This window comes from Phalacrocorax carbo, chromosome 3 (assembly GCF_963921805.1).
Source record: "Phalacrocorax carbo chromosome 3, bPhaCar2.1, whole genome shotgun sequence".
NCBI lineage: Eukaryota > Metazoa > Chordata > Aves > Suliformes > Phalacrocoracidae > Phalacrocorax > Phalacrocorax carbo.
Window position 1 is genome coordinate 62,809,324 of NC_087515.1, and position 14,311 is coordinate 62,823,634.

General features: G+C 44.5%; 1 protein-coding gene across 6 annotated transcripts in view; it reads left to right on the forward strand.

Annotated features, from left to right (window-relative positions):
- The window catches only part of HIVEP2 (HIVEP zinc finger 2), a 143,221-nt gene extending 134,605 nt beyond the window's left edge, over positions 1 to 8,616 (forward strand). For all 6 annotated transcript variants that reach the window (XM_064447138.1, XM_064447142.1, XM_064447139.1 and 3 more), the window contains one exon: positions 6,070 to 8,616. In XM_064447138.1, the coding sequence (XP_064303208.1) occupies positions 6,070 to 6,888 (819 nt within the window). In that variant the 3' untranslated portion in view covers positions 6,889 to 8,616. The remainder of the gene's footprint in view (positions 1 to 6,069) is intronic.
- Positions 8,617 to 14,311: the final 5,695 nt, after the last annotated feature.

The following is a 14,311-nucleotide window of genomic DNA, read 5'->3' on the forward strand; positions in this document are numbered from 1 at the left end:
AACAGGGATACAACCATCTGAGTGGAAATGGAAATATGCACAACTTGCACAGCTGCTGTCTGTGCTGTTCCCTTTTGTTAAATTAGCTCTCAGAAACTGCTGATTCGGCACTTTTGACAGGCCCTAGCATTCAGAAAACACTCTCTCCACAAATAAATTTGTCTTTAGAGTTAAGGAACGGCCTCACTGTGTATGCATTTATTTATTTATTTAGTATGCTTCCCTTGCCACGTTTGATGTTGCTGCTGCACTCTCTCTGCCTTGCCTCGTCAGCCCATATGTGTGGGTTCAACCTGGGCAAGCTGTGACAGGCTCCTGCTGCCTCAGGGCTCCCGTCTCCCTGCCCTCCTCCCAGCAGGGCTCTCCTCCCCACTTCCCCACTGCCAGTCTTCTTGGCTTTCTGTGTAATTTTTGTGGTTCTTCTCTGTAGAGGAGAAGAATTGAACCCTGAGCTCACCTGCACCTGGGAATGGAGTGAGTGATGCAGCTGGGCAAAGGTGGCTGGAGCAGGGTTGGACCAAACAGAGCTGAGATGCCACCAGCCTGGCAAATCCAAAAGTGGCTTGCCAGCTTTTCAGGGGGATAAGGGAAAGCTGCAATGTGAGCAGCCACGTAGGAGAGAGCAACGCAGGTACTTCTCCCACTTCTTAGACATGGCTCTATGTCCTGGCAAGATGTTGGGGTGGCTGACTAGTGGTCCTTGAGGAAGGGTATGCTGGAGCCCTGCTGCACTGTCACAGGGGTGACCACTGCATAGCTGTGAGAGGATACAAATCCAGCCAGCAGTCTTACTGACAAAGTAAGGAAGCACAAAAGACGATAAAGAGCCACCAGTTTAATAGTCATGATGTCTTTGTATGACATGAAAGAAAGGGATTATATGAGACGCTGCAGCTGACATTGTGCAGGGAGCCCAAGTCCCTAATGTCCTGCATGAGACACCTCCACTGGCAGCCTGTAGTAGAGATTTTGGATGTGTGATGATGCTGGCAAAGGGGTTTGTAACAGTCACCCTTGGCCATCTGACAGTTCTTGCTGTAATGTTTGCCTTGTGTGTTATGCACACCTTCCAGCAAGGCGTTTAGCACATCGTAAGGACTCTTTTAGCACCCTTAGCTCCTTCTTTTGGAAAGTCCACCATGCCAGATGGGCTTTTAACACTTACCTTATTTCTGAGGTAGGATCAGGCATGTGGCAGTGAAAACCCAATGTAAAAGATCTTTTGTCCTACAGAAAGCATCGGTAACTGGGTGGCATGTTCAGTGTTTTGAGCGAGAAGCCCAGACCATTACAGTCACTGGAACCTGAACACAGGCATCACTGAAAGTGGAGCCTGGGCAAATTTAAACGAGGAAATAACAAGTGAGAATGATTGCCCATCTCAAAAAACACCTGTGAGGAAGGAAAGATGGATTCCTCACCTCTTGATGCCTTTTGGAAGACATACTTTAGCCAAACAGTAGTTGAGTTTAGGTGAAACACAAGTTACTATACTCAGTGTGTGGGAAGACAAATAACACCTGAGCTTGCTATAAATGAAAGCTGTCAGAGAAGAAAAAAGAAATAAAGGCTGTTTTTCACTTTCAGAGAAGTGAAATCCAGCAAATCAGAGCATGACTAGCAACTGCATCAGTGATGCAGATGCCAGCTTACAATCCTGCTTCCTCTTTCAGAGCTGCATTGGGTTCCCAGTCCTTGCAGGAGTAAGAGTAGTTTTGTGCTTCTGCTGCCTGCAGTTGCCAGAAGAGGCTGATTTTCTTTCTTCTCCACTGAAATGGATGCATTTGTCTTTTTGGCCAGTGCTGGTCTAGTTCCCCTTCATGTTGCTTCCCCTTGAATGTTCATGCAATTTGGTGGTCCTGTGCAAAGAACTTGTAAAGTCTCTGACATTGAAAGCACCACATAGAAAGCAATTGAAATTATTTCTTTAGGAAGTGGAAAAGAGCACAGGGAAAAGTAAACTATTTTTATAGATTGTACAACAAAAACAGAAAAATATACTTTTTTTTTTTTCAGCAGTTTATAACAGGATACACTCTTGCAACAAGATACTCTCCTCAAAGTAGCCGATGGTTCTGGTTGATGCTGGTGCACATTTGGCTTTGGCAAGTTAAATGCCCATCTTTAAATTTAAAGGCAGATCCCCATTGCTCTCTAAATACATTCAGGATCTTCTCTTCTGTCAGTGCGAAAGGTTTCTGTCCTTTCTAAGGAGGCTGGTGCTGTTATCGTTCTCCCCGGTCATTTTAGGCCTGTCCTGAGAGAAAGAGGAGAGATGGGAAGGCTGCTTTTGTGCACCCTGAGTGCATCTCTGTTACCATTTTAGTTTGGATCAGGCATACGTCCCTGTTGTCATATTTATTGCGCTTTGACTCAGATTGCAGAGCAGTCTTGGAGTAAGTGACCTGGATTGTTTTCAGATTAAATTAAACCAAAATCTGTGCAGCAGGAGTGCAGCAGGTGCACTTAAACTGTGAGTGGGCATTGAGGTGAGGGTGAAGAGACCACATAGGGTTAGTCCAAAGCAACCTTCCCCTCCAACCCCACATCACTTATATTGTGAACATGAGATCCAGCACCAACAGTTTCACTCTGTTCCTGCTTGTCCCCACTCCTAGTGCACCCTGCTACTTCCTAGTGTGGACCAGAGCTTCTGCCTCTTTTTCCAGCCCCAGGGCTAGGCACAAGGAAACTGTGAATGTGTCTTGCTGTGAGCAGTACAAACTTGACCCTAGCAACTGTTTTAGCTTCTAGGAGGTAGTGGGTTTTGCTTGTGTTGCTGTTTTGTTGCACCTCTCATTCATTTTTAAGTCTGAAGCTTGCCTCGATATATTTAGAAGGGCTGAAGGCAGGTAGACACCTGTATATCCACTTGAAAGTTGATAGGACTTAAGGTCCTTTGGTTGTCCCAGACATACGGATATTACATCCCTTCCCAAGCACTCAATAGTTTATTATCTTCAGTGAAATGCATTCCTGTACAGAGAGCCAGCATAAAACTTCTAAAGTCCAGGTAAACTGTAAATAGGTCCACTGGTATATGTGGGCTGCTACGATGCATTCTCAGTAGGACTGCTAATTGAGCTGGTCCTGAAACTGAAGTCCACACAGACTTACAGCAACTTTATTAAGCATCATGTCTTTTAGAAAGCACATCAGTAATACGCTGTGCTACTGAATTTCACAGTACGGTTCAACATTTTCTGGTTTTTAACTTCAAAAAGTCCCAAGTGTGTTACAGTATGGTTATCAGAGATTGTTTTCCACTCACCACCTTTTTCTAAGCTGTGGTCTGGGGCTGCCAGGAGGATGTCTGTGAAGGGTGCTTGGCTTTGAAATGTGACCTTCCTCTTAAGCCCCCTTAGCCTGTTTTGGGTGATGTACCAGATACAGGGTAAATCCTGTCTCATCCCTGAGGCATTCTGGGGGACCTGTGAAGCTGGCTATGGCTTTGCTCAGGGTTGTGGTGTGGCAGTCTAGCTTTATTACCAGGTCAGAACATTTAGTGAAAAGTTCCTACAGAATATCGCAGCTTGGGAAATTATGTCACCTGGAGCTGGAGGGAAGTATGCTAAACTGCAACAACTGAGAATTAATAGGAAACCAATTGGATTCCCTGGCAAAGAGAGGAGCTCATCTCACTGCACTGGCAGCAACCCATTCTGACTGCACCGCAAAAAGATACCGTGACTTTCTGCACTGTGCTTAGTGATGGGATCTAATACTTGCCCCATCAACACATAAAGTCTTTGGATTTTCAGGATGTTTGTTAAAAGAAGACAGTTCCTCTAATATTGAGTCTTTCCCTGTGAATATGTATATGTGCATCTGCTTGTAGGTATGAAAATGCTACGTATTGGTAAAGGAAATAAAAGCAGAGTAAGAAGTATGAACAGCTATTAATGCCTGTAACCATTTATGTGGGCCATTCCCAAACTTTCAAGCTAGAGAAAGATAATCCGATATGTGCTCAGGCAGGCTTGGAAGACATCCAGTGGAAATGCACCCACTGTCACTGTCTATGTAAAAATTACATGTATGAGACATATATTGGGAAGTGCATAGCAGTTCTATCATGTTAGCCACCTCTGTCTGACAAGGACAGACTGTTGCTCTATTCCCTTTTGAAACTGTGGCAGGGTACAACATGAAAGCAATGTCTTTTTCAGTTAGAGATTTGTGTGTGACTAAGTTTGTCCTTCAACAAGTTTTACTCCTTCTTTTGGTTGCTTTTGCTCTATTTCCCTTAGCCCAAGTTCACATCAGATGCAATAGTGATAAATGTCATGGCTTAGGAAACAGCCAAGAGGACAGTATGACTGAGAAACGGGTTGACAGACCAAAGATGGAAAAAAAAGGGGGGCAGGCAGCTGTGCAGAGGTGAGGTTGGCGATAGGAAGGACTGACAGGGTAGGTGAACTATCTTGTGGCTTGGCAACTGCAGTTTATTCTGTAAATTTTTCCCCATTCAGCAGTATAACGTGCTGTCACTATGCTTTCTTACGACAGTTTCACTTTTATGAGACTCCAGTGTCTCACTTTCTGAATAAGAAAATTCCCAACATAGATTAGTCTGTGAATAATAACATCTCTTAAGTTTGAGTCTGATGATTATGGGTCACCCTTCCTGTCTCGACATTGATTTATATCAAACAGGACAAAGCATCTGAGCACAGTGAGATTGAGCCCCTGGGTAGCACAGAAACTGAATCTTTAATTGCCCCCTAAACCAGTTCCCTCGGATGGGTTCAAGAGGTTGCTTAATGCCTTGAGAGCTAGGATTTCCCAGCAGTGAAGTGCTGCCACTTTAATGCATTGGCATTTAGCAGCGCAGTCCTCAGGCTGCCACACCAAGACAGTCGTAGCGGTACAGCTCTGGGGCAATTGATAGGCATTTGGTCAATTTGCAGAGCAGAGATAAGCATTTTCATTCATTTAATTTCCTATGGGAGTCCCCAAGAGTCGTGTGGCCAAATCCCACACACAATTACAAAAATGTCATCCTGCACTTCTGTCATCGTTATTCCTCTGGTCAGCAATAAATGATACTTAATCATCAGATGGAAAACAAATTTTAAAAGTTAAGAATGAAAAAAAGAGAAACCCAAAAGCCTAGGGCATATTTAATACTGAGCAGAGATGAAGCTATTCATTCTTCCAAGGCAGGAACTAATGGGAAGGCACTGAAAATGTCAATAGTGCGAGATTGGTTTTTATTAGCCGTTACAAAATCCCTCATTCTTCTCAATCCCATTATGAGTGGGTGAGTCTCTCTGTGGCAGAATCATCACTTTCACTCAGAGCTAATGCCTGTGCTTTTGTTATTATTTATTGTTTACACTACAGATAGGCCAGAGTGGTGCTCCATTGTCTTAATGACTATAAAAATTTGGGTCATTATTGCACAGAGGCACTTTAACTTCCATGGAAATACCCGTCCCCTTTCATCAAGGATTGGGTAAAGCTCACGGTGGAGGGTAGGAAGCACAAGTGCTTTCTCTGGGGTTCCAGAGCAGGATCATTCATCAGGCAGAAAATGTGTACATGCAGGCAGATTTTTCCCGTACTGTCAAGCAGTGGTGGCAAGCAGGGAGTCTTTGGATGTGTATTTCTGTGCAACAAAGTCTTGATACCCGGTGTGGGCTGCCAATACCACTGCAGTTTGCACAGTTTGCCAAAAGAGAGGGTAAGATGGATCTCCTGGCCAAATTTCTCTTGGGGAATGAAACTCTATCTACCCCAAATTCTCTCCTCAGTTTCAGTTGCATATAATACTCCTCACTTCCTGACCTAAATTGCTGCATTGTGTTGCTGAACGCTCTTAACTAGCTGCTGCCTTTCACCTCAGAGGCATGAGCCCTGTAGGGCTGAGCTAAGCAAAACCTCCTCCGTTGTTTGGATAAGCAATTAGTGGAGTTTTCCAAATGCTTTGGGATCCATCTGGATGAAAGGTGCTGTGCGAATGGGAGGTTGTGTTAGACAGGAAAGCAGATAGGTGGTTTGGCAGCCGGACAAGAATTTTGCTAGTAGCAGCGCTGACATTTCTTTTGGTTTTTTTTCTGGTTACAGAGAAGGGGGTTGTCTCAGGGGCCTTACTTCAACGTATATGGAGAAAAAGGAAGTATGGAGCACCACGGGTCTAGCCCATTCCCTGAAGGTCCAAGTGACTATGTCTTCAGTCATCTTCCACTACACTCCCAGCAGCAGATCCGAGCACCCATCCCCATGATGCCTATCGGGGGTATCCAGATGGTCCATTCAGTACCGGTGGCCCTTTCAGGTTTACATCCTCCATCCACTCTGACCCTGCAGAGGGAGGGCTCTGAGGAGAAGCAAAGAGGAACTGCAGAAATCCTTACAAAAGAATCGTATAGTATTCCTAAGCACCATGAGAAACGTACCTCTCCGCACAGCTTGCACCCTACCACTCCCTCCAGTGCGCCCTCCTCTCCGTTGCTGTTGCTGACGCAGAGCACATCGGAGGACAGTGTCGTAGCTACGGAGAGGGAGCAAGAGGAGAACATACAGACTTGTACAAAAGCCATAGCCTCTCTGCGAATCGCCACAGAAGAAGCCGTTCTGCACGGGGCGGAGCAGCTGCAGAGGCCTTCTGAGCCTCACCAGAAACCCTTAGAAAGTGCACATTTTAGCATTAAACACTTTAGTGGATCTGAGCCAGGCCAGACCTGTGCCTCAGCCACCCATCCTGACTTGCATGGTGGTGAACAGGACAGTTTTGGTACATCACAGACTGCGCTAGCCCATCCCACCTTTTACAGCAAGAGCTTTGTGGACGTCCGGCAGTTGGGCTTTCACAGCAGGAGCGACCCCCCATCAAGCACACAGGAAAGAAAAGATCCGTCATCTGAGAAGAGCAAGCCGCATTGATCTGAGATGCATGGAGACTTTCACCCATACATTTACCCCACTTTTTTTTTTTTTTTTTCTAGAGGTAGAAGAAGTATTCAACTTTACAGCATGCCTGTTCTAAGTTACAGTAGTTTGCTATTATATATACTTTTGTTATATCAAAAGAATTAGATAAAATAACAAGTCATCATGAGCCTGACCAAAACTAAATTTGAAATTCTTATTGGGTCTGGTACTTTTAAATTGTACAGATGTTTGTGCCTTTTCTTTACTTTGCTTATATTCTTATAAGCATTTTTTTAGCAGTAATTTGTACATATTTTAGAATTTGTGTATCTGCTTTGTAATAAATGTAATTTCTTTCCTTTTTTGGACACTTGGATCTAAATGATGTAAAGCAAAACAGCATCAATATATGTGAGGTTGCACTAAAACATATTTTTATATGATTAAAACTGAACAGCTTTTATGTACAGCTCTGATTCTGTAATACTAATATTTATTTACTTTGTTTCATAAATTGTAAATTTTTTTCTTAATGTTGTGGATTGCTTTTCTATGTGAAGCATGGGATTTACTGTTGCGTAATTAGAACAAAATGTATATTGTAAAACAAGATATTTAAACTAGAGTATCTTATCTTATTCTGCACTTATGCATTAGTTAAAAAAAAAAAAAAACAAAAGATAAAGGATGTATCAGTCAGTTCTTAACTCTTGTAATTTTTTTTTGTCTCTTGTTTGCCGGATTGACTATAACTTAAGTGCTGATTGTGATTTTAAAATGATAGTACCGTAAAGCATTAAAGTAAAACAATGTGCTATTGTGAGTTTTTTCAAAGCTTTATAAAACAGTTATAAATATATTAAAAGTATTTGGTCTTATGTGAACATGTTGATCTATATACTCCTTTAAAAAGCTATGGGAAAACATTCCACCCCATGTAAATATGTGCAAGTGCATCCCTGGTGCCGTCTGTGTAACTCGCTGGGACAGGCGCGGTTTGCTGTGCTGCCAGGCGCGGGGCCGGGGCACCGCTGGCTGCGGGGAGGCAGAGTCCGGCCGCAGCTCGACCCGCTCCCGTGCCTCCAGCAGCAGGGTGGCAAGGCCCCTACGGCCGCACGGGGCTGGGCGAGGCCCACTGGCTGGACAAGCGGCACCCCGCCAAGCCCCGGCAGTCCCCTGCTCGCGAGGGCTGACCGTGGGGCGTAGGTGTCACGCAGAGGTGCCCCGGTGTGTCAGAGAGGGGTTTGGAGCAGTGAAAAAAGGTGTTTCCTTGCACTTGAACACCATGGCTGGTTACTGCTTGCTGCGGTACCCGGGTCAGCTTCAGGGGAGGCTCCGGTCCCGTCCGGTGGACGGAGGAGTGTGGCCCTGCCGGTGAGGCAGAGAGCACCGCCACCCCGGCCTCTTCAAGGAGCGGGATTCCTGGGCAAGAGAGTTGCAGTCTTCCAGAGCAGGGTCTCCATCTGGGTGAGGTTCGCTCCAGGGGAAAGTCAGGAGGAGCCCGGTCTTGTGTTTGAACGCGTGTGGTGGGTTACCACTACCACCAGCAGCATGCGTGCGTGCACACGCGCACACACACACTCACACACACGCACACACGCAGATGAAAGAAACCAACCACCTGGATTATATTTTGTGCTATTTAGTGGATTATAAATCTGTGAAACCAAGTTTGTATATTGACTTACAATACATTTAAGGAGTGTTCTTTAAAAAGAAATAAATATACAGTTACACGCATGAGGTGTCTAGTTTTCATGTGTTCTTTGGATTTTCCAAGTTTACTGGCGTTCCAGTATATTGTCAGAACTTTTTATTCCCAAGCGCTGCTTTCCCACACAAGGAGCACCCTTAAGAATGTGAGTGGCAGCGAAAAATGTGGCTCATCTTTTGACCTCCTCAGATATTATTGAACTAAACCAGATTATTTCTCCAAAAATACCGTGTGGGGGCAGAACCACAGCTGGTACGTTGTTGTAATTCTAGCATGATGGCCTATGATGAACATAAAACCATAATGGACAGTGACTGCTTCTAACCATTGAAGGCTAGTTTCTCATATCCATTGAGGCGTTCCCACCTTTATTCCAGAACATTATGATAAACTTGCCAAGATAAGCACGTGCCAGAAAACTGGCTCATCTCAGACTGGAGAGAGGAGTAGCAGTATATGTAGTTGGAGGCAAGCAGCTTGTTGGATCATGCCTCCATAAAAAAAGTAGTCAATTATACATTTTAGATAAACAAGCCTTATCTGATAAAAGCTTGTCTCTTCTCCACATTGGCTGCATGGATGTATTGAGAACAAAATGCTCTGCACAATGATCAGCTAATCAGGTAATCACAGATTATTTTATTAAAAGAGAACCAGGCAACCCTCAATGGTAAATGCTCTATTAACGTTGCCTTTATAAGCAGCCCCCTTACTGTGGGAGTTACCTCTGGCTTGTTTGATTATTTTAATTAATTTGCAGCTGCAATTTACCATCCACCTTTTCAGCCTTGGGGCTTTTTTTTTTTTTTATAATCATTGAGCAAGTATCACTGAAATTATGTGATATTTTTGGGTTACAATGGAGCAACCCTAAAGAGGTTTCAGGTACTTATAATCTTAATTGTATTTTTCTAGTGAGTTATTGTTTATACAGTGCTTTAAAAAACCCATAGCCTCATACGAGGGCTAGGCATTGATGATGACCACTTTTCATGCTTTGGAAGGGGTGTGGGGAAGAAAGGCAAACACGCTGGACAAAATTTTCCCAGGCATGAGTAGTTTTTGGAACCAACATAGTGGATACAGCAACCGCTACTGGGAGCAGATGATTTCATGAGCGCTCTGCCTGCTGCCCGGTGCAGCCCGCTCCGAGCTGTCAGCAGTAATGACGGTGTGGGGCTGCTCTTGTCCCCTACTATGCTAAGCTAACACACTGCACCTCAAGCCTACATACTTGGGCTCAGACTGCAGGAATGCAGCTGCGCGGCTCCTGGCCAGGGCTGTTGGTCTCTGGGCAAGACTGATGGCACCTGTGTGTGCTGACAGCCCCTCTGAGGGTGATAGGGAGGGGTTTCCTCCAAAATACTTGGTTTGGTGGGTGCACACATAGGTCTGATGGGACTGAGAAGAGTAACTCTGAGGTCTCTAATATAAAAGTTCTGTAATTTTAAAAGGGATGAAAAGAAGATGTGACAGGGCACTCTAAAAACTGCAGAACCAAATGAGGATTTTTATATGCAGTATGTATAGAATTTCTAAGTCAGGAATATAATTACCTATTTTATTTTTCAAGGAGGTTATAATTTTCTATGAAGATCCACGTCTTTTCTGTAAAGTACAAGAGAAATACAGATGCTCTGGCAAGCTCTATTTATTCCGTTCTCACAGAATACTGTCACTAGAGTCACTTCAGGATTTATTTGTGTCAGCAAAACAGAGAGCATATTGGTCTCATATAACTGACTGCACAATCCTCTTATGAAGCTTTAGATTCTGACTCAGCGTAGTAACTCCATCACATGCTAAATACCTTTACGTGGACTTCCCGCTGCAGGACACATTGCCAGCAGTGGGTAAGAATTAACACCAATAAAGGACATCATTAGCTATAACGGACTCAAATGGAGTCAAGGTACAAGTACGAAAATTTCAACCCAAGAATGCTGCAGTCAGCTCCTGTTTAACCCCCGTGGCACCTAGATTTATAAGGTGCCTCCTTGTTTGAGGCTGTTTCCTTGATTTCTGTTTTTGAGTGTGAGCTGAACTCTCCTTAGAACAGCTTCATACCTCTTTCCCTCCTAAACTGGGCTGGACACCAGAAACTACACATTTCTTGGCCTAGATGCTCCAAGGGACCTTCCCTACTAAGTGGGTCTTTGAACATACCTGATATATGCTGAAATGGGGCTCTCTGTTGAACCACGCTTATGGCAAGTGGTGTCACCACCTCTTATGGATTAGCCTTATGACTTGGTCCCCTCACTGAGTCTCTAAAAAAAAAAACCCAAAATATGTGTTGAAACATCTCCCTTGCTAGATCAACAACTCCAGCCTCCTAGGAGAGTGCCCTAAGTATCCCATGAGAAGTAGAAGAGTCTTTCCTTTCCTGATGAAGTTCTGCTACTGTGAAGCAAGAAATTCAAGCTTCATTGCCTCATCAAGATTGTAACCTGTTGTCCCCAAGAAGAAAAGCTCTTTGGATGTGCCCTGCTCAGTAAGGTGACTTCCACCTGGAAGGCCAGTGAGTAGCGTGGTGTGACAGAGACTTTGAAGGCCTGGGACTGAGCTCAAGCAGTTCTCTGCCTGCAGCCTTCTAGACAGCTTGAAGAACATGGTTTCAGTCATGCTTCCTACTTAGTGTCCAGCTCCTTTCTGAGGTGATTGACTCCCCCACGTCCAATGGAAGCAGGGAGCAGGGGGCAGATGACAGAGTAATAGTTCTGGGCTTCAGAGTGAGGACCAAGCCCCTAAAGTTAGGTGCTACAATGCCTGAATACTTTATTAGACTTTGCCCGGGATAGCTGAGGGAGAACAAGCCTTATCAATTTATTCCTCAAATAAATAACTCAATAACTCAACGGGAGTTAACCTTTTAAGTCATTTAGCCACTCCTGAAAATCCCAATCAATATTCTCTAAAGAAAGTCCTTAAAGTAAATCTGGATATTCAATGGAAAATCTGCACAGCACATCATATATTTTAGTCTAGCCACTATCTGGGGGTTTCTTTTTCAGTTAAATTGCCTGCATGAAAAAATCAGCAGTCTGTGTACTAATTGAGTTTATTACTGTGACAATGTCCCTGTCCCCTTTTCTCATATACAGATTACATACACTAAACACAGACCCTGAACATATGCTCACTGTAGGCTCAATTTAAGATGAACGTGCTGGATAGCTTGACTTGTTCTGTAATTATTCTTGGGGGCTTTGCATATGCTACATCTGTCACGTGTGTTTGTGCTATCTTTAATATGCCTACTTTTAACTGGATTCGGTACCATCAATAGCACCAGGAATGTGGGAAACAGCTTTTACTGAAAAATACTTGGCTTTTGCCCCTATGCGATGCCTACATGAGCTATAATAAGCTGATTGGTTGTGTGTACTGACATGTTGTGTCTTTTCCAAATGATTGTGCTTGGTGAGGAAAACTCTTTTTAAGAGTTTCTTCAGTTTGTGAGTATGGAGGTGCACTGTACATATGGTTCATATGTGTAGGGCTTTATTAGGCATGCAATTGAATTTAAGTAGCAAAGACATGTCTCTATCTTTTTATACAAGATAATCTTGAGCTGGACCACTGAGGGGGCAGAGCTAGCTTAAACTCGTCCATGGGAGCAGACCACTGGGGTGACCATGAACCACTGGAATCCCCACAGAGGATGCCCTCGCATTGAGGGACTGCTGGCTCTCTGTGCTGGCAACTGGCTGCACATGGTGCCTTGGTGTCATTTTCCCTGCAGCTTTAAGAAACAGGGATGGCCTCCTATTGCGCTGTGCATTGCTGTACATTGTAAAATCATGTCCAGTCACACCAGAGCTACAGGCAAGCTCCTGAACCAACGTGCATCATGCTAGCTCCAGCCGTGCCAGTACATCTCTGCTGTAGAGCGGCCAGGGGACTCTGGGAGCCTAGCACCCCTGAGGTCTGTTCAAGCATACAAATAACCTGCACAAGCTTGGCTGCTTGCAGGCTGGACCACAGGCTGGTGGGAGCAGTGGCAGAAGAAAACAACAGTGTTTTGAAAAACAGTAAAAATTTCTGCTCTAGTGAGTTTCCCTGCTTTTCTGCATTGTATGAATATTCATTCTGAAGCTGACATGATGAGGGGAGCTTGATCAGCAGCAGGCTTAATCAAAAACAAAAACAATATTACCACATAAACTGCCTTTTCACATTCTTTCCTGATGAGTGACATCTCTTAACTGACAGGAGTATTGCTAAGCAAAGCAGCCAAGATGAATATGCATGGTAGCGCACATAGCCCCATGAACACCCGGCAAGGTGGAGAAAGCAAGTGGAGGCAGATCCGGCTCTGTACTGGAGAACAGCATTTCCTTTCCCTCTCCCCTGCCAGAATAGAAGAAGAGGCTGACACCATGCCATAGAAACTAATGGAGTTTCCACATTCATTTTAACAGCAGGAGATGCAGTCTCTGAAGGCTTGTTTCCATGAGGTGATGAGAATTCTTGCTGCTAAAGTTGCAGGGATGTCAGAGTACTTGGCATTTTGCTGTTTCAACTTCTTTCCTTCCCATCTGCTCCTAGAGAAGTGAAGGTCTTTGCCTGGTTCAGCCGCGCTGTGCCGGGGCAGGGGGGCTGTGGTGGGCAACTCCTGGCCCTGGAAGGAGCTGGTCCCTGAATATCCTGAGTGCTGGTGTAAGTGCCCTGAATGCTCTGGGCGTATCAGCATTGGCCCTCTAAACAGTGGCATTGTGTAGCCTGCAAGGCAAATGAAGGCTTGGGAGAGGACCTGTGTGCTTTTTCTTCCTAAATAGATCTATAGTCATAATCGCCAAAGGGTTACTTCGAAAGGGTGACTATTCCAAAAGCCAGATTTTCTGAAGAGCTGGGCTCTTTGGCTGAGGCACTTAGATGAAGTGGTCAGAGTTTTCAAAAGTGCTGAGCACTTGTTCTCAGCAGAAACGGCTGGATTCTGGGCACATGTGAAAAATATGGCCCTTAAAACTTCTTAATGACTAACTTAATGACGTCTGGCACTTCAATTCCATTTGTTATTTCTCACAGTCTTTCTTCCCTTCACAACATCCATATTAAGCCACAAAGAGAGAAAGAAAAAACCCAAATGAATGAAACAACGAGCAAACATTCATGGCTGAAATAGCCTGTTCCTTTTCACTGCCAGGAAAAATGAAAAAGATAAAGCAGAGGCTTTGACCAGTTTTGTGACAAACTTTTTCCTCTCCATTTCGTATTTCTTGATGACATTTTAACTCATGTGACTGGTACAGAGAGACATCTTGGACTCGTCTTAATCTTTCAGAAGTTTTCTTTGGACACTCAGTAGAGAGGGGGGCTTTTAACTCTGAAATAAAAAAAAAAAGAAAAAAGGCAAAGGCATGGGGTACTGCAGGGAGCAGTCTTTCTCTGGCAGAAGATGAGCTAAATAGTCTAATAGTTTTTTCCATCTCTATTTCCTCTGGTCCTACTGTGAGCAGAAGGGATTCAGATCCAGCTGACTCTCAGGGTGGGGGGTGAAGGGGGCTGGGTGATATTATAAGCTGAGCCCTGCTGCCTGCTCCATCAATTAACACAGGCAGCGGGAAGAAGCTGAAGCAGATAACACCCCTGTGGTGCTGCCCCTGCTCTGCGGGATCCCATGAAACGTTTTTGCTGGCTCTCTGCAGAGCTGGATCCCTGCCAGGCTGCGAGAGCAAAGGATCAGCCACTGTCTAGAGCATTGCCCTGCACTAACCC